Here is a 21,160-nt window from a genome sequence, read left to right on the forward strand (position 1 = left end):
GAACTCCCTCCTCCTTCCCCACCCACTTTATGTTTCTCCCCCCTTCCTTTTGTTTTCTCCAATAATTCATATAGATTTTTCTTTTACCACATATTTCAATTATTTTTAAATATTTCATGCCCTGCTAGTCTTTCCATCCCACCCCACTAGAGCGGTACCGTGAGTGCCCTACCACCAATTCTTACTTAGCACATTCCTTTAGTAAATATCACCAACTTTGACACCTCTGTGTTACTTTGTCCTTTTGTCTGTGGCATTTTTCGATTAACTGCTCCTATCACTGCTGGCTTGTCCCTACAACCACACCACCAATTCCATTTCTCTCCCCCCACCCCCCCCCCCCCCCACACCCCACCCCCCACCACCTTAAACCAGCTTATATTTCACCCCTCTCCTTATATTCCCTAAGTTCTGTGGAAGGGTTGTGAGGACTCGAAACGTCAACTCTTTTCTTCTCCGCCGATGCTGCCAGACCTGCTGAGTTTATCCAGGAGTAAATCACTGTCTATTCCAAACTTTGGGGCAGCCCGAGCTGGGGAAGGGTCTGCAAGTTTTTATCCTTTTCAGTTGCACATTATTTAGATTGCTCATCATCATCTCTCACTCTCTTCTCTCTCTCTCTTTATTGCTGTTCCTTTCATTCCATATCACGGCCTAGGTCAATCTCTCTGACTCTTTCTCTCAGTACTTCCTGTCTCTTCGTCTGCATCTCCCCATCTGCTCTCTCTCCCTCTTCCTTCTCTCACTTCTTAGCTCTCTTCATCTCGATGATTTTATTTTGCTCTATCATACATTGTGTGCTGATCCTGCTTTTTTTGTACTTTTCTCAGGAAATCTTTTAAATCGTGTTGTGTGTTCATGATTGATCCAGTAAATGAAAACACACATTTTGCTTGACCAGTTAGCAATCTCTATGGGGATTGCAATTCTCTCTCTTTCTCTCTCTCTTTCTCTCTCTCTCTCTCTCACTCTCACTCTCACTTTCCATTCACTCTATTATCCTCCTCTCCACGTTTCTCTCTATCTTAATCTCTTTCTAATTATATTGGTCCTTCAACCTCTCTCAACCCCTAGTCAATCTCACCAATTCTGTGTCTTGATTATTTTATCTTGCTCCATTTCCCACTCGCCCTCTCGCCCATAGAACCATCGATTGGTACCCGAGCAGAAGGATAACAATTGTCCCTCGTTCCTGAACTGCTTCTCTGCGAGGGTGTTTCACCAAATCTCTATCCACGTCATTTCACCGTGGCCATGCATATGCTTCCCCTACTGATACTGCTTGAATCCCCTTCTGAAAGCCCGGCTGGAATCTTCCTACTCCTGCGTATCAGCCAGTTCATTCCAGATGCTAAAAGCTCCCGGTCTAAAAACAACTACTTCCCTATAATCGCCATTGACTCTTTTGAAAACCTGATTAAATTTCAGCCCCCTGCTCCGTTACCCATTTCCATCTCCTTCTCCATCTTTCTTTTGTGATCTCCCTACTTCTCTCTCTCAATCTTCCATATCCATCTGCCTGGATGACTAAATATTTCTGATGATAAACCTGCTGCATATTTGTTTCGGTGCTGTTGCCATTCTTCATGAAGAATTTTCCTTCTTTGTTCATAAATTCCCTTCATCTGAGCTGGAAGCTCCCGGTTTAATTCCCATCTCCAGCTCATCTACGACTTGGAAGGATTGCACAAGGCGACTGTCCAACATTGATACCTAAGCTGGTAATCCTTCCGATTCTTGCATGCTATACCACTAAGCTGGGTGGGAGACAGGTGCAGAGAGTGGTAGGTTGGTGGGGCGTCGACTCTGTTTTTGAGAATGTGTGAAACAAACAATCCTGTGTGATACCCTTCAACAAGATGTCAGCACCAGATTGCCCTTGAAAGTGAAAAAAGTATTAGACTGTCTCTCTGTTGCATCCATTAAATTCAACTGAATTGATAACACTGGAGTGAATTAAATTGGCTAAATGTTGGTACCTGTGATCTTGGAAACCTCAGGAGGAGGCCGAAGAACATCATTCACTTGACACATCTTTCTGGGCATATTTCGAACACATCAGCCTTGGAACAAATGCTGTTGAGTTGGACACGCTCTTCACCCAGGGTGGAGATAGGTCTGCAGAACCCTCCTCTGGATTTTTTTTTTGATTAGGGAACCAGCAGACGTGGCCGGGCTCCAGATCTCTGCCCTGATCCTTTGATTGTGGGAGCACAGAACACTGGCAATGACGTGCTGATAAGGTAACATATAAGGTCGAGTGTGTCCTGCGTGTTGTGACAAAAGCTCAGCATCAATGAACTATGCCGTAGTCACTCCAACTAATACTGTCAAGGACACGCATCAGTGACAGGCACATCATTGAGGGCGAGATCATGTACCACCTGACATAGGCCAACTTTGACAGGTTATTTACATACGTTTCCAAGAGGCGTGATTATAGCTTTTGTTGCTCTTCCCTTATTGCCCTTAACTAATTGCTCATGATACGCCTTCTGAACCATTACAGTCTATTTATTTGCAGGCTGGGCTAACTCGTCCATGTTGGTGCTCACTGTCATACTTGATAATTGCCATTCAAGACTGACATCCAGGGTACATTATTCGCAGTCATTCGTTCTTGCAAGTGGTGTATAGTTTGGTGTGGGGGGCGGGGTCATAAAGATTCATCTGCCTAGGGAGACAGGGAGATGGGATGAAGCAGTAATCTTCCTTTCCCGTGTTTGCCATGATGCCGTGTGAGACACCATAACGCCTGTAGTCAATATTGGGGCCTTACAGTGCCAACCCCTCTCAACTGGTAGGCACTTCACCATCACCCCTAGAGTATCTGTCCAGCTACTATGTGTGGACATCTCAGGCATGGGTGAAAACGAAATTGAACATTGGTTGGAAGTTGTGTGATCTCCACCGATGACTATATTTGCACTGCAAATTGTCAATGTGGCCCTGCCATTTTCTAACCTCCCGTTCAACACTGTTAATATGGCAACACAGCGATCGAACTAAGGCATCATTGCTGTACAAGAAGCAGCGTGCAAGGCAATGCATTTTATTCACATTATTCGGGAACCAGGGAGCAATGGGTCATCAGATCTAAGCAATTTGGCAGATCGTGAATTGCAGAAATTACAGTGAGCTTCAGCCAAGGCCTCAGGCAACTCTCAAATGACAAACATTTAGTTGTGGTAACTCACTTAATCTTGCAGCAGACACATGTAAGAAAACATCACTTTCTGAGTCGGGTCCAGCCTGACTTAGAGTCGTCTAGACTGCATCTCCCTAATATCAAATCACATTCCATGGTGAGGCCTGGCGAAGTGAAAGGAAACAATCATTGATGGCCATCATTGTTCCAATTGTGGACTAACCGTGGAATGTTGAAACCAGGACAGTGAACAGTGATCTCAGTTTGGACAACCGGAGGGATATGTCGATTACTTCTGGACTCCGTGCTGCAAGATAACTCTAAGCATGGGTTACGGATAACGTGACTGAGCACAGCGAGAATGTAAACAACTTGTATCGTGAATTCAACGTCTTGAAAATACACGCGAGAGTCAGCAGGAGCATAACGAAAAATAATTTCCCCAGAGCAACGCACTCATGATTGTTTTGGGAACACTGAAGAATCTGACCCCAGCCGCAGAAGTCACAGCCGTCAATGAGGTACCGATTGATATCAGAACATACAGATTCAGGCAGAATTGGGGTTCCCACTTATCTCGCAGGCTTGTCAGACTAGAGAAAATCATACGATGGTGAATAATGTGCGTGTTCAAAGCATGGTATAGAGTGAATGTAATATATCACCGAGGGACAGCATGTGGATGACAGCACATGTAGGGGCTATGGGCAGATGACTTGATGACGTTGATGGTTACTGAAAAAGCCGAAAATAAATACAATGATCAATACTTTATTTTTGAAAGGGACCAACACTGAAATTGATAGGTTTACATTTTGAAAGGATTTTAAGAGTAATGGAAATAAATTGGTGTAATGGTAGTCAGCGCACATCAGCCAGTTGTCATTTGAGTATAGATACAGGCTTGAGGCGCTGTATGGACACCTCCGGTTCTATTCAATATTGATCTATAGCGGCAAATGTGAAATAAACTCACCTCCCATAGTATAATGATTGTGGCTAAAAAGCAGCCCAGCCATGGCCATGAAAACAAGTACGAAAAACAAAGCTTTCCACAACACTTGAGCTCCTCAGAGTAACAATGAGATAACAGGAGTGCGGATGCTCTTTATAGGAACTGAGTGACTCTTCTTTATTTAAAAATATCATGCGCACAAGGAAGATTTTCTCCACTTTGTGTATGTTAAAGATGCAGTCTCCCAAGCCGGATACTTGTTAATCAATAGAGATACATAGTTGTGCAATGATTGAACTTACGAAGGTTTAAAATAATTCTGAACGGGGTTTAAAGTCAGAGACAATTTAAAGGGAAAAGACCCATTTGGTCCATTTGGCCCTTTGAGCCTCTGCTGGATGTTTGAAATAGCTAAAGAATCCTGCCCACTGGATCTTTTCACTTTTCCATTGCTCTGCCATCGCTTTTTTTTTCCCGGTCAATTATGTCCATAACTCCTCGTTTGTAATTGACCATCGCACCTTCCTCCATTCCCCTTTCAGGAAGCACCTGACATGTCATATGGACAGGCTTTGTAAAAGTACATTTTCCCACATCAGCCATCGGCTTCCTCTGACTATCATGTTCAATGTGTTTCTCCCGATTACCCAAAACCCCACTCTGGCTGTCTCTAATGTCAGAATAAATGTTGATTTCCCCCTGGGAGCGATATTGATCAGTTGAACAGTATCAGTAAAACAGATTACCTGGTTAGTAACTCGCTGAGGAGTTTTGGAGTTTGTAAACAGTGACGTCCCCTCAGGAGTAAATCATTGTCTGTTCCAAGCTTTGGGGAAGACCGAGGTGGGGGAGGCTCTGCAGGGATTTACCCATTTCAGTAGCTCATTTTAAACATTTCCAGACATATCTCTCTTCCTCCCTCTCTCCCTGTCCATTTATCTCCCTCTCCATTTCTAGACCAGTCTCCCTGCCTTTCTCTCTATCAGTACGTCCTCTCTCTCTCTCTGGCTCTTTCTGCATCTTCCCCTCTGCCCTGTCTCTCCCTCTTCCTTCGCCTACTCTCTATGTCTCGATGATTTTCTCTTGCTCTGTCTCGCTCCTTTCATCTGTTTCATTTATTTTATCCTCTTTTCTGCATCTCATCCTCCTTCATTTCAGTTTCCTTCTGTCTCATATTAGAAATTAGCACGGATAGGTAAATATTTCTAATTTTAATAACTATTATTCTTGTTAAATATTTGCCTGTGAAAAGAAACTGCGCTGTTACTGGTCGCTTTCCTGTCTTGCACCGTTCAGCAGGGGCTGGGGAATGAGCTGCCCCTGAATATCTAGCAGGAGTTCACTGTCTGTCTGTGGGAGCAAAGCACAAGTAGTCAACTCCTGACTGTCAAAATAACATAATTATAATACTTTTATTATATGCAGATGTTATCGGAGCAGATTATATACACACAGATAAACATACAAAATCAAATATGTGAACATGTTAGCGAGCCTACGGATGTTTTCTCAGTCATGATTAGCGAAGCTGGCTAGGCCACTTATTTGATTGACCATCACTATTTGCCCTTGAGAATCAGGTGGTCAGCCTCTATCCTGAAACATTGCATTCCATATGATTTAGAAACAAACACAGTGTGGTTGAGGAAGTTGCAGTCAGGTACCAATAAAAAATTTCCTGGTTCAAGATGCTGACACTATGTTCAGCGTCCGGAGTTGTTGTATTTTTTATCAAGCCTCTGTCTCTTTAACTAGGACCAGTGAGTTAGTCACCATTCTCTGAGTACATGCAGAGATGCATCCTCGTCCACCCCGCTAGCCCCGAAGTACACTCCCCTACAGTACAAAATCTCCCCCAAAAACCCTAATTGTCTCCCAACACTGGTGGCTCTTGACCAGCCGAAATACTTTCCAATTTCCTCACCAACCCGCACGGCTTTTCATTTCCTCTTACCAAAGCTTCGAACAAAATGGCCTTGTGAGCAACGAATTCAGGAGACTAAATGGAGGGAAGTGCAGATGAAATGCTGCTTCACTTGAAATGATTCTTTTGGCCCTTGCACGGTGAGGAGACAGTAAGTAAAGGGGCAGATGTTGCAACATCTGCGGTTGCACGGGAAGGTGAAAAGGGAGGGGTTTGTGGTGTAGACGGCGATGGAGGAGTGCACCATGGTGTCCCAGAGGGAAAGTCCCTGCGGAATGCCGCCTACTGCATTAGCCTACTGCAAATGTTGCTCAAGTACGGGTTTCCTCTACATTGCAGAGACTAACACAGACTGGTTTGTCTGCAAGCGTGACCCACCTCTTCCTGTCGCTGGACATTTCAATACTCCAGCCTGCTCTCATGCCCAGATATCCCTCCTTGGCCTCCTGCATTGTTCCAGTGAAACTGTTGGAACATCAACTCATCTTCCGACTAGGCACTTTACAGCCCTCAATACTGAATATTGTGTTCAAAAATTTTAGATCATGAACTCTTTCCTCCTACACTCACCCTTTCTAATGCCCACCTTTCTTTCCCAATAATTGATATAGAATTTTATTTTCCCACCGCTTTCCATTATTTTTAAATGTATTTCCAGCCACTGTTTTATCAATACCTTTTAGACGTTTACATTCCCTTCACGCCGCCTCACTCCAACTACGACTACCTGCAGGTCACTTGTCCTGCTTTCTATCGTTAATTTGCACATGCCTTACATAATATCACTACCTTCAACACCTCTTTGTCCTTCTGCCGATGCCATCTTTTGGCTACCTCCATCTATCACTTGCCTTCTATCCAGCTCTACCACCCCACAGCCCCCCACCTCCTATTACCAGCTTATATTTCACCTCTTTTCTATTTTTACTTAGTTCTTTCGAAAAGACATACGGACTCGAAACGTTAACTGTTTCCCTCTCTGCAGATGCTTCCAGACCTGCTGGGTTTTTCCAGGTATTTTTATTTTTGTTTTTCTTTTAAGTAATATATTTTATTTTATTTTTTTGTTTTAAATAGTATCAGTTTCCGGGTGTTTGAATAAAGTTCAGTGTTGCGATGTTTCAGAAATTTCTGTTAGAGAATGTCAGCCATGGAATGCTTCAGAAATATCCGATGTTTGATGCATCAAGGAGGTCATATTATTTCCAAAAATGTCAGTTTTAGGTTGTTTTAAAAATAGTAATGTTTTTTTTTACAAAAATTGAGTTACATTTTATTTGAAAAAAAACAATTGTGTGGCATTTCTGAAAGCACCATTTAAAGATTGTTTCAAGAATATCAGTTAATTGATTTTTGAAAAACCCAATCATGTGTTTCTTTTCAAAAATAAGTCAGAAAGTCTTTGGAAAAAATAGTCGGTTATAGCATGTTTCGGATGATGCCATTCATAAAATGTTTCAGAAAGATCAGTCACATTGTCTTTCAAAACATCCAGTTGCTCATGATTTAAGAAATGTCAGTTATAGAATATTTAAAACCATTCAATTATACAGTTTTTAATAAATATCAGTTATAGAATGTTTTATACTTATTGGAGTTTAGATGTTTCATGGAAGTCCGTTATTAATTGCTACACGAAATATCAGTTTTCAAATGGTTCAAATAGCGTGAGTTTATATATTTAATGTTTCGAATCTCAGTACTGGAACGGTTCAAACTGTGTCCCAGCAGCAATAAGGCAAAATACATTCTGAGTGTCGTGGGGAAGAATATCTGGGAGTAATACCTATCATGTGGTTTAAATCATTTCAGTCAATGAAAATCAATGGAACTGCATGTATTTTTGGTCTGTGAACGTCTGCTAAGTCATCTCAATTTTCCCTGATAAATGGGGTACATTTCAAGTTTGAATGGAGTTGGGATCGCCCTATTGACTAGGATTGGGAAATAATTATAATGTGGGAGACAGACAGCAGGAAGGAAGGTGGTATCCGCTAAACGTTCGGATGTGGCCGAACGTGTCCGCTCAGGATCTGCACGCAGCCTCAGCTGCCAGTTCAGTAAAAAGCACAAGGAAAGCTGATGCAGCATTATGGAGCTTTATATCAAAGTTTAATAATGGCATTTGGTGAGACAGTGACAAAAATCTGTAGATGTGTTTGTGAAATTTGGAATGTGCATTTACCGATTAAAAGGAATAGCAAATCTTTGAGAATAGAGGCCAATTCTGAGAGAGCAGGGGGCCATTCACTTAGGCCGTAAATACAAAGCTACATTATTGCATGGATGGTCATCAACTACGAGAATGGTGCAGTCCCCATGGCTAACTCTGGAAGGCAAGCGTGTTATATACTGAAAGAAAAAATGCACAGTGAAACCGGAATTATCTTTCGGCCTGAGAATGAGAACATTGCTGCAAATGGAAAATTGTTCCCAAATACAACTTAGTTCTAGACATTAGGACATGCCTAGCAATAAATGCGATGACATGCATGAATAGTGTACTCAAACACTATGGAAGGAATGGAGGAACTAAACGTTATCACACAGTGAATGAAACTTGGATATTAAGCGGGGGGAGGAGGGCGGGGTAAGGAAATGGAGGCTGAATGTATTTTAACACGAGCGAAATCCCATTCACTGATCACCACTCTGCTGAATGTATTTTAAACAGTACGAAATGCAAATCAATGATTACCGCTCTGCTCTCCTACTGATTTGGGATTGCAATATAGACGATTTAATTATTCCCATCTTCTTGGCAAATCCTAAAATGGCATCACCCTGTTACTTTCTTTGAAAAAAAAATCTTCCGATCTTATAAATCTCTGAAATAAGTGTTTCTCCTATTTTATTCACTTGTCTGAGACGGAGTCCCTTTAACTTGGCTGTCTTCTATTGCTGCTATATGTTCTGAAATCCACTCCCCAAACCATTGTGCCCTGCAACCTGGCTCCGTATTTTAAATATTCCTTAAAAACGGTGCTTTTTTTAAGTAAACATGGGTTCTTCAGCCTTCTCAAGCTGATCATCTATACAGCTGAATGAGTCGGTAGCACTAGAGTGTAGACATCCACCATCGATAGAAGAACAAATTATCATCATTGTCTCGCCCGTTAGAGTACGGTGTGTAGAAGCAGATGTCGGCTTTTGGAAACATCAAGACTTCCCCACCATTCAATGTGGTCATGACTGATCCGATAAGTATCAACTGCACTTGCCTGCCTTCTACCCATCACCCTTGATCCCTTTGTTTATTAATAACCTGCATATCTCTGCATTGAATAGACTTAAAGGCCGCCACTGCTGCCCTCTCCGGTCGTTAATTCCATAGATTCACTACCCTCTGAGAAAAGAAATTCCTCCTCATTCCCGTTTTAAATGGAGGGCTCCTTACACTCAGATTGTACCCTCTGGTAATAAATTCGGCCACAAAAGGAAAAAAAAAACCTCAGCATCTGTACTGTCAAGCCCTCTAAGAATAATATCTTTTTCAAGAAGGTCGCCCCTCATTTCTCTATAACCCAATGAGTCCAGGCCCAAACAGCACTACTCCTCCTCATCAGAAAATCTCTCTATACCCGGGATCAAACCTGGTGAACTTTCTCTGGCCTGAGCAGAAACAAATGTAACTCCGCATAGTGCCATAACTCTCTCCTCAAACTCAGCACTGATAGCTCAAACTGAGTTTACCTTCGGGCGAGGTCGCAGAGAAGGCAGCCAATCCGAATTAAGTCCAAGGGAAATTCCGACCCTCGACAGTCCTGCATGATGTCACATGACAGACCCTTTCTGAACAGGCAATGTGTGGAGTCCAGGTCTGCCGTCTGATTCACTCCTCACCCCACTTTCTAAGTAGGTCTTGCTTTGCTGTATGAAAATACCTTTTAGTTCGAGTCTTGTAATGGTTCTTTGAAGGTAAATGCTAAAGAAACCTAAGCAAATGAGCAATCTAAATGATAGGTCCAATTTCAGTTAACATGTCACTGCTATAAAGACAGGATCACAAACAACCGGGAGCGATTCATTAGCTTCGTTATAGTCCAGTAAGTCCGTGAAACATTGTCTTGTCTTTGATGGAAATATAAGTTATTCACACCGTTTGCTTGAATCAATGCGAACGTGGGAATTAAACCTCTTTTGTTTGGATTTCAACATGGAAGGTGCCTGTGTGTCTATGTGTGCGTGTCTTTTTTTTTGCCAAAGAGACAATGATCAGGGTGGAGCCTCGGTTAACAAGCTATTTTGTTTCATTCATCTTTGTGTGTGTGTGTGTTTGCTGACAAAAGCAAGCACTTCAGTTTGGGTGCAGACAGTTGCAGTAGTACGATTCCTTTGGTGCAGTCTGCATGCCACAGAAACGAATAATATGGTTTATGAAGTTCAATACGGGAGTGATTCCAGATATTGAGGCCATAGGTCCCAAATCTGGTGGATTATATCAAACATCTCGTCGCTACGGCTGCACACAACAGGCAAAGCAATGACCATAATCGTCCATCACGTGCTTTTAAAGCACAAAGTATAGTGTCCAACATTAAATGTCTTTCTGCGTTTGGACAGCACTTACTAAATCATCTCGATTTTGCTAATAATTATACTGACAAGCAAGTTAAATGTATTGGTCGCACTCACGGAGTGGCTCACATATGTGTAATATATTTATTCAAACAAGGGGGCCTGCACTGTGCAAACAGAAAGATTATGCCTATGCATTGTGCCTTTTTGACTAGAAAAAACATTGGAGATAATGGTTCATTCACCACATAAATGCCTTGAGCAATCACAGTCGTCTTGCCTGTTTCGAATTTAAAAATAAGCTTGGCAGTTAACTCTTTCCTGGTGCATTCGGCTTAACAGTGACCCACTAATCAGAGTCCAATTAATCAACACCCTCTTGTCTTGCAATATAAATTTCACCCTTTGAGATTTGCTATTCTTGCAAACCTTTCCTGATGAGTGCCTAACAAATAGCTTCAATAGCATTTGACTTTTTAATGCAATACTCATGCTCTGTACAACCAAGTGGCTGTTGTTTACACTGTCAACCTCAATTGATGGATCTTCTCAATTTGTGAAGTCACCTCCAAATCTTATCCCACGAGAACACTATTGTAACATGTCATACCTGTGTTCCTCAGGCCATTTCATTTAGGTAAACGTTTTTCTCCTACGGTCATTACGTTTATGTGTCAAGCAAATCTGCTCTCCAAAAAAAAAGGAACGAGAACTGGTCGCTGGATGCCCTTTCCAATGCACCAGCTTGGGGCATTTGCTTCAATCAATTCTAGTTCAAGTGCTCGTACTTCTCTTTCAAATTCGTGATTCAACGTTTATCTTCCTAATCCTCTGACAACAATGGAATGAAAAGCACAGTTTTTTTTAAAAAAAAACCTTTTAACTTCACAATTAAAGTCGCTATTATTCGAGGTTTAACATCTGGATGATATTGCAAACTAAGGGGAAAATTTCACTTCAACAATCGACGAAATGAAGGGATGCTAATGGAGTTAACAGCATTCGCTTTGCTTCTCCCAGAAACGGGGCACCACGTGCAATCATACTGTTTCTGGCTCGGCTCCCGCTTGGATCTCGTACTTTCCATTCAATTGCCATTCCGTCGTGTTCACCAGCTGATATATTACGTCAGACATCCCCAGGCATGGTTATCACCAAAAAGCTGCACGTCTACGACCCCATCTGCATTCCATTCACCACAGTTCTGTTGGCACAGGACCCGTTTCTCTGCTAGACTTTTAAGTTCTGGTGATGTCTGACAACACTCAAGCAGTAACAAAGGACCTTGCCCAATTCATAATCACTTCCCCTTCCTCCTATCAATTTTACTCTCTTTCCACCGATACAACACGCATAACAGTACAGTATCTGATCTATTCTCACAGACCTGGTTTTCCACGAGAATCTAATTGAAAAATGATATAAATAAACCTGCTCTATTTTGAGGGAACCATGCCTGTTTCGTTCCACATGAATTCTCAGTTTGTTCTAAGCTGCCCAATAAAATAATTAGACTATCAGCCACAAAACTCTAATTGGCATTCAATTAGTCCTTTCCTTCCTAAAGGTCTTTCCCATAGCAAGATATCGCACAGACAATAAGAAAGAAAACATTATCAAGCTTTTGGAATACTCCTCAGTCCACATTGCCCTCAAAGGGGGCATGGCAGAAGTAAGAAAAGTAATACTTAGTTTTCCCAAGGATGTGGATGGGTCATCACATGACCCAATGATGCCAAATCGTCATCCTCGCTCAACATTGCAAATTCACTCATTCTCTCCTGATTGACAAACAATATATTGTCTTAGGATGCTCTTTACGCTCTTTCATCTCCCAGCGCACCTGCACGTCTGTTCCGATGTTCTTTTAGCTTCCAAGAACTGCAACTTACCAAGTAGTAGTGCAGCAGCAAGAAGAGGAGGGGGGTGGATGTTGAAGAGAATACCCAAGATGAAGCACCACAAGTGATTCTGACACTGCCAGCCACTTGCTCAGATATTGGCACTTTGTGTATTTTAGAGCGTGGTTAGAGGGGGATAGAACGCTGTATACGGCCAGCAGGAAAGTGTGACATAGGCCTCAACTCTTTCGATGGCGAGGCGGCTCTTGTTCTGCTGCAGAGGTTTCAGTGATGGGGGTCGCTTGTGACAGCATTTCAAAAAATGCCGAGGGATATGTCCACATGTATGTTTCGTCCATCGCCAGGTCCACTTGTGCACTATGTTTTATGCCAAGGAGTACGAAGGAATCCAGCAGCATAACTTCCTCAAAAATTCACGCAAAGTTGGGGAGCCATCCTCAGTGGAAATGTGATACCAGCGCCATTACCGCAGTTATTCATTTAACAGCGTCGCAACTGATGCCAGATGGAGCAGCTTCCATGGCAGTGCAAGCTGAAGGCATCCCATTTCTCAGTGTTGTTTGGCAGCTAAAAGTCCAGTAAAGCAGGCTTAGCTTGTTGCCGTCCATGCACAAGTTATTGCAATCCCAGTCCAGGCTGCTGCCATCAGAGATGCTGATGTCAGTGTTCAAAGGGTAAAGCAGTGTCTTGCAGCATTCAAGTATGCCGCCCTCCAACACAATACAAGGGCTGCTGAAGCACCTCCCCGCCCGAACAGCAACGTCTCCATGCATCAACCAATTGCTGTCCGCTCTTAGGGTCACATCATTCATCCTCCCAGAAGAGGCACCCCCGTATTTTTTGGTACCTTTCTGCCGGCCTGTGTACACTGCTGCTGCCAAGCTGAGGTGGGGCAATCTGAATCATGTGGTTTAGGATCAGGGCTGCTCGAGGAAGTGCATCAGGATGACCTGCACTCCGACCAACTGAAAGTCATCATTGTCACAACCACCATGCTGCAGCAACTGGGCTCTACTGGATCAGGGCGCTGGGCCAGGCATGGGCTCATGGATGTGTAAGACTATGGATTTGGGGGCCATAGATACCTTAGATGGCCAGTGGACTATCAGTAACTAGGTTTCAGATAATTTAATAAGAAGCAACAGTTTATCTATGATGCATGAATTAATTAGCCAGGACAAGGCTTTGGTTCATGAGAATTGGAAGCTCTTTATTGATCCCAGGGGATGAACATGCAGTTGGCGCACAGCTTGGTAAGCTCAATATGTCCTGATAGTAACATCCTACACTCCAATCCAAGTGTTAGGGAACTCTTCCCACGATCCTGCTCCACTCGCTCCTATCCATCTTCCATGTTCAGAGTTCAGCTGTGTCGAGAAAACTAGTCCTCCGCTGTACTGCCCCCTCTTCTCGAGTGCTTGTTAATGTACCTTTTTTTCCCGGGGGCTGGCAGCTTGTACAGCACCTATTACCTATTCAAACTCTTCCATTCAATGTTTACGGGACGGGGAACAAAGCTGTCAGTGTCGTTAACACCTCCCCTTCTCGAGTTTGGAATATTAGCTTACACCTGGCTGACGAACACGCCCTGGTCTATCGTGAAGACTTGCACAGATAAAGGGATGCAAAAGCCCCCATCCTATCCATGTAGGAATGTCAAGATGGAAACCTGAATCAAGTGGCCCTAACATTTCTGGAGGCTGATTAAAATTGTTGCCTGCTTAGAAATGGCATTTTTTAGAAAATGTTTTTTTCTGGAGAGAGATAATCGATGCTGTTTTGGAAACCTTAGAAGAGGTTTTTTTTTCACAATCATTACATTATATGTCCTTTATGCGCCATGATTCCTGTCAGACAGCAGGTACAAAGCGAAAGCAGAAGATAATTTGTGGATTTCTCAATGAAATTGATTAACAGTTTGATTTATAAAATTACAAGATTTATTTGTGTGGTACCTTCCATTTCTGCATTGTGCCAGAGAGGGCACAGCACCGGGGGAAATTAAAGTGTGGCTCTGATGTTCACTGAGGGTTTGTTATTGGATTCACTGGTGCCAAAGTCGAATGAGGCCAAGATCGGCTGTCCAGTCAGGAAGGATCTGTGTGGGTTTGTGAGATCCATTCCTCTCCATCTTCCTCATCTGCCTCCTGCTTCTCCTTGGTTTCTCTGCTTCCTGCTGAGTGAAAAGGAAACATAGTATGCATTCTTTCCATATAAAGCATAGTAAACTTCCCCTCTAATATTCTGGGTAGTGACCAGTTAGATATTGGGATAGAATGGCTACTATCACCTTTATTAGCGATAAAGAAACATTGTTCATCCTTCCGGAAACGGGGTAGATTTCATGAGGAAAGGCAGAGGGAAGCAAATATATTTCACACTGCTCTTCATTGAGGATACGTTGTAGAATTTATGTCTGTAGACCCAAATCTGAAAACACATTCATCCCTTTCCCAGAGCCCTATCGCACTCTGGGTATCCTCTGTCCATTCTACCGGCCAGACTACAGACCAAGGTAGACGGAAACATTTCTCCCATGATTGGGTGCGGGAGATCTGAGCAGAAACATTATGTTCAGATTCATGGCCTTCACTACGCGAAAGAAGACTTCATGTAAGCTCCAGCAACTGGACCTAGCAGTACAAAATACACCAATGACTTTAATCCACTTAACAACCACCAGTAGAAATCAATCAGCAACTCAACAACAAAGGGTATTCTTTGGAGGCTTGGGGGTCATTCTCGTTCTTGATCGCATGTCCATCACTGAGGGGCAAAATGAGGGTGTTTCATTGAGGGTTGAAATCCAAAATGGCGGCTTTATCAGGCGGAGGCGTGCGCCCCTATCAATGAAGATTTAAATCAGTCAAACAATGCAAAATGTGCGCTGGGCTTATTTACCCCACACGCTCGGCATATTGGAGACTCGATGCAACGTGTCCTTTGTTCTAGGACAGGGAGGCAATCGCACTGGTGTCCCAAATCCCGTCGAACCTGGTGCATAATAACAGGAGAAGGCCAGTCAGCCCCTTGGGCCTCTGACACTGGGACAGAAAGAGGCCATAAATTCATTTGAACATTTATTTAGGAACAGATGAGAGGCAAGGAGCACCTGGAGCCTGCACCAGATTGTAATAATATATATATGACCTGCTCACTAACTCAATTCCACCAACTTACCTCCAAATACCTTCATACTCCTTCTGCTAAATGCCTCAGTCTCAGTCTCGAAAACCAAAGTTGATCCCTTTTTTGAGTCAGTTCCAAATTTCCACTAACTGTGTTTTAATAATTTGTTTGTTGCTGTTTCCTGGAAAGTCGGTGGATTAGCAAGTGCAACATCAGTTTACCATCCCCACTTGATCTTGAACTGAATGTTGTGCTTGGCTATTTAATAGTCAACCACATTGCAGTGGGCCTATGGTCACATGTCTCAAACAGCATGTAAGGGCGGCAGATTTCTTTCCCTAATGGACATTAATGAACCAGATGTGTTTTTACGTAGTTCGTCACCATAAATGAGATGAGTTTTATATGCCCAGATGTAATAGCTGAGTTTCGCTTCCACTGGATGCCGTGGAGAGCTTTGATTACATTGCGCCACCATCTCCCCGTGCTGCCTGCCGTGCCTCCTGAGTGACACACCTGTAGTATCACTTTGTTCTCGACACCGTCTTAAAAGGGATTTATTGCTGTGAAGTACACAACCATATCACTTAATCATCCATTATCAACATTGTTAATTCAACCGGTCCACCATCAAACTCTTTCATCCCACGGCAACATTCGCATACACCTGGGCAGTGTCCCCCTTAGCTGCCAAGATCCAGTTGCTGCTCGCTGCTGGCAGGATCTGACACAGGCTCTGTAAACTGCAGTGTGCTTCCCCCAGCTTTGCATTCCAAGCCTTTGTAGATTAAAAGGGGGCTGGACTCTCTTCTTGATTTTGGCTTCATTCCACTCGATAAGATCTGAACTTCGATCAGCTGGTATTGACGCTTCTTGGCAGATCGACCTTCAGGGCATAGATCTGAGAAGCTTCTGGTGTGCAAGCAGAAAGCAGTGATCCAAGGAAACTTACACATTTTTCTCACAGAATTAATGTGTGCAATATTACCTTTTTCAAAGTACTGTGCGATTGATTGTCTATTGAAAATTCCTTGTAGATGTATGTTTAATTCATTCTCGCCCTGTGGGCGTGAGTGCATATCTCGATTCCCACAACCAGCCCCAAAGCCCCTATGACTTGCTGAAATGTTGCTGCTCTTGTCTATCCAGGTGCTTAGGGTAGAAGTTTGGAAAACGTGAGCGAACACGAATTCTATTTTTAAAAGAAAAACTTTTCCAATTCGAATTATGGGATAGAGAACAGGGCAGCCCTCACCCAACACCGAAAACTGGAGTTATGCAGAACCTCTTCATAACCTTTGGCGAACGAATGTCCCCTCATTACTGACAAGAACCTATGTTTCATCTGTCAGAACAACCCTCCCAAAAGTGCGGAGCTCATTATGATCTGGCCCTCTGACAAGGCAGCATGAACTCAGTACAGAAGGTTGACAGTGCAGCATTCCCTTTATAGACCATTTCCGAAAATGAAAGGCTCTCTCAGTACAAAGCCTCTAAAAGTGCAGCACTCTGGTTGTACTGATCACCAACACTGCAGCGCTGCCTCAAAACTGGCCCTCCGAAAGTGCATCACACTGTCAGTACTGAAATAAGACAGAGCAGCGCACCCTCAGTATTGATCCTCAAACAGTGCAGCACTCCCTCAGTACTGACTCTCTGACAGTGCAGCGCTCCCTGAATACTGACCCTCCGACAGTGCAGCACTCCCTCAGTACTGACGCTCCCATAGTACAGCGCTCCCTGATTGCTCACCCTCTGACAATATAGCTCTCTGTTAGAACTGCTAAACAACATTTGCAGGCGAGGAGCATTGGGCTAAAGTTTCTTGAGTGTGACTGGATCCCTTGATATTCCATCTCAGAGTGCTGACTGTTGTCGACATTGCACTTACACAGTTATAGTATAATGAAAAACCTTAGCCAATGTTACAGAGCACGATGAATACACTTAAATTGCCGTTATCACTGAAAAACGTTTATGCTCTGGACTTTGAATTCTGTAAGGTCAATTGACTTAATGATTTGCAACAGCATCGAATCACGGAACTGGAGCTTATTTTATTCAGATTCAGTCTCACTGTTTCCATCAGACTTGACCACAATTCCTTTCCCCCTCATTCCTTCACTCCCCTGGCCCCCCACTCCGTCGATCACTCACTAACTCACCTCATTGCTCACCCATCAGTTTGACGGTGTACAATATTCCTCACATGCATTCGACCAAGCACAAGTGGTTGTTATTATTAATCATACATTCAATTTATGTAGGAGCTGGTTAGATGATTGTTTGCTGAAAACCCTAAATATCCCTTGAGAAAGTAGTGTTGAGCTGCCATCTTGAATCACAGCAGACCCTGTTAGTGTAGGTGCACCAACAGCGCTGTTAGGGTGGCAGTTCCAGGATTCTGACTCAGCGACAGTGAAGAGATGATGATATAATTCCATGTCAGTATGACCTATAGCTTGCAGTGGATCTTCCAGCTGGCGCAGTTGCCATATATCTTCTGCCCTTTTCCTCCTAAATGGTAGTAGTGGTGGATGTAGAAGGTACCATTTCAGAAGCCTTGGTGAGTAACTGCAGTGCATGTTGTAGATCACACAAACTGCTACTACTGTGTGTCGGTGGTGGGGGCCTAATGCTTGTAGGTGGGGTGACATTCAAACAGGCAGCTTTGCCCTGGATGGTGACTTCTTGAGTGTTGTTGGATCTGTGCCCTTCCAGTGAAGAGGAGAATATTCCATTACACCCCTGACTTGTGACTTGTAGGTGTTGGGCATGGCTTGGGGTATCAGGAGGTGAGTAATTGCAGCGGGATTCCCGGCCTCTGGCATGCTCTTGTAGCCAAATCATGTATATGTCTGGTCCAGTTCAGTTACCACTCAATGTTGCTTCCCAAGATCTTGATGATCAGGGTTTTAAAATTGGTAATGCTTTTGAATACCGCTAGTGTCCTGAACCAAATGCTTTCCACTTAAGTGAACATTACAGAAATATGAAGATATTTTCTGTTTACTGATTGGCAACCACAATATATACCTTTCAACATAGATTGCGCATATTTCTAAAATATAATTATCTGGCTGTGAAACTCTTTAAGGCAAACTGAGATCCTGATGGGCGCTACATAAATGCAATTTGTTTTGGGATAATCATTGATGCTCCCACAGACATTGATCATTCTGACTCCCAGCTGCTGGCAGCTCCATTGTTTCATGGCCCCACTCGTGTTATGACTGTTTAGGTCGCATCTGATTTCTGGTTTGACCAATCAGGGAACAAGAAATGTTGATCTGTATTTTCAGCAATGGCGTCCATGACTGATGAAAATGCTCGCGGGAAGTTCGAGGACATTTTGAATAAGTTCGACACTCCGAATCTTCAGTTCGTCTTGAGGCACATGTTAACCTTCAGAGACTTCATCATCTGTAAGGCCGACCCTGTCGCCTTAAGCAATGGTTTCCTTGAATTTATTTGTTGCATGTCTAGGAATAAGAGAGCTGAAACATTTGCTTTATTTTGATTCCTATTTTGGAGGCGTTAATGGTCCTCTCTTCTTTTATAGATATTATGCTTCCATCCACTCTTAACTCTTTCCTTTCTTCCTAAATCCTTGCAGTCATTCCCCACTTGTTCCTGAATAGCAGGACAGGTTTACAAAGTGTTTAAGAGGGCCTATGGAATTGTTTTATTTCTAACTGAGGTATAGAAAAGACAAGCATGCGGATATACTGCAACTGCACAAAGCCTTAATCAGACAGCACGTGATTCCTGTGTGTAGTGCTGGTCACCGTATTACGGCAAAGATCTGATTGTATTGGAGAAGATACAATGGAGGCTTTAGAGGATGTCGCCACATCGGAATGGAAAACTGCAGCTGTGCAGAAAGAATGGATCCGCTGGGGTTGTTCTCCATGGAACAGCGGAGGCCCAGGGGTGGATCGGTTGACATGTAAATAATTATTAGGGGCCTGGCTAGAGAACATATGATGGTGATATTTCCTTTACCAAAGAAAAACTGCGATTTGGTAGCATAGATTTAAGTTGACATTTGTGGAAAAAAAATAGACAGGGAGTTGAAAATTTGTTTCAGACTGTGAGATGCAGGGTTCCGGAACTCATTGCCTGAAAGTGTAGTCGAGGCAGAAACCCTCATTTAACTTAAAATGTGTGTGGATACGCACATGAAGTGTTGTTGGCTGCAGGATTACGGAACAAATGCTGGAAAGTGGGATGAGGTGAGACGGCTTGTTTTTTAGCTGGTGCAGACACGATGCCCCAAGTGGCCTCTTTCTGCATAGTAACCAATGCAAAATTCTATAGTATTGAGCAGGAGGTCACTGTTGTAATTAGGTTAGAGATTAGTTTGCTTTGACTTTTAAGAGGAAGAATCCTTTAAGATTATGAATGATTTAGACAGGGTTCACGTAGAGTGAAAGCACCCAAATTCTGTGGAAGGAATTCTCGCCCTATCCATAATAATTATTGACTGATGCTTAGTGAAGGACTCATTTCTTCATTGAGTAAGTGGGTGTACTGTGTAACGCATGAGCCCAGGAAATGTTTCTGGCAGGCATCTTAAAGTCATCCTGGAAGAGCACTTGTATAAAGGTGATTGGAAATATGGGATTCAAGGCTCAAATGAGAAGCGACAATGGGATGAGACTTGGGTGAAGTCTAAACACTATTGCAGGCTAAAAGGGGCGGGTTGTCAGTTACAGCATGGTATATTCTACGTAATTCCAACCACTTTCTATTCCTGCTTCCTACCTTCAATTGCATCCCTCTTCCCGGCATTCACTGCCATACATCATTCATTTCTTCCAAACTAACTTCCCTCTTCCTCCATTTCATTTCCGAATTTTCTGTCAGATTGATAGAACTAATGCACTCTGACAAATGCTGCTCTCTTATTTCTAGTTAAGGTCTCTGGAAGTCTGAAGAATTCCCGGCAGAGGATCAGTGATCTGCTCGACCGCTGTGATGACAATCTGCTCGCCTTCTTCTTTAATCAGTTCTTAGTCTTCAGAAACGACATTCAAAGTGAGTTCTGCAGGTGGATTGTAACTGTTCTGTTGAATGTTAAGGTTTCCTACTCTATGATGTCCACATTCCATCTTCAACCTGGGATCCACGGACCTTTACTGGAAAAGGATACAGAACTTTAACATTTTCATATATGCTTTTAGCAAATCGCTCTGTCATTTCCACCCTCCAGTCATTCAAGCCCTCCCAGCTCCTTACATTCCTCCGGATCCAGGCCCTTGTACATTCTTGATAATCATCACTTGGCTATTGGCAGACATGTCTTGGACTACGTTACACATCGCCTCCGTGACACACTCCACAGTCAATAAAAAGCCAAGTCCTCGGTCTCCTATGTCAAGTACTTGACAAATTCTAACTCCACAGTGCGAACGTTTGGTGTTGGATTCTGTGACTGCTCTTCATTTCATTTACAGGAATTATCTCCAGTGGTGACTGGGAAAATGCAAAGACTCATCGACAAAATCTCGACTATCTTCTCGACCAGGCAGAGGAACGAGATCTCATAGGTTTTGAGGAGATTATATCAAGCTACGCTTCCATTGCTGGAGGTGAGTCACAGCTCCTATCATCTAAGATCT

General features: G+C 43.1%; 1 protein-coding gene across 1 annotated transcript in view; it reads right to left on the reverse strand.

Annotated features, from left to right (window-relative positions):
• Positions 1 to 16,014, reverse strand: part of LOC121273416 (probable G-protein coupled receptor 139) — a 58,929-nt gene extending 42,915 nt beyond the window's left edge. Inside the window, exon 1 of the mRNA XM_041180599.1 lies at positions 15,909 to 16,014. Coding sequence (XP_041036533.1) covers positions 15,909 to 16,014 — 106 coding nt within the window. The remainder of the gene's footprint in view (positions 1 to 15,908) is intronic.
• Between the last annotated feature and the right edge of the window lie 5,146 nt (positions 16,015 to 21,160).

The sequence above is a fragment of the Carcharodon carcharias genome (genome assembly GCF_017639515.1).
Source record: "Carcharodon carcharias isolate sCarCar2 chromosome 18 unlocalized genomic scaffold, sCarCar2.pri SUPER_18_unloc_1, whole genome shotgun sequence".
Classification (NCBI taxonomy): Eukaryota; Metazoa; Chordata; class Chondrichthyes; order Lamniformes; family Lamnidae; genus Carcharodon; species Carcharodon carcharias.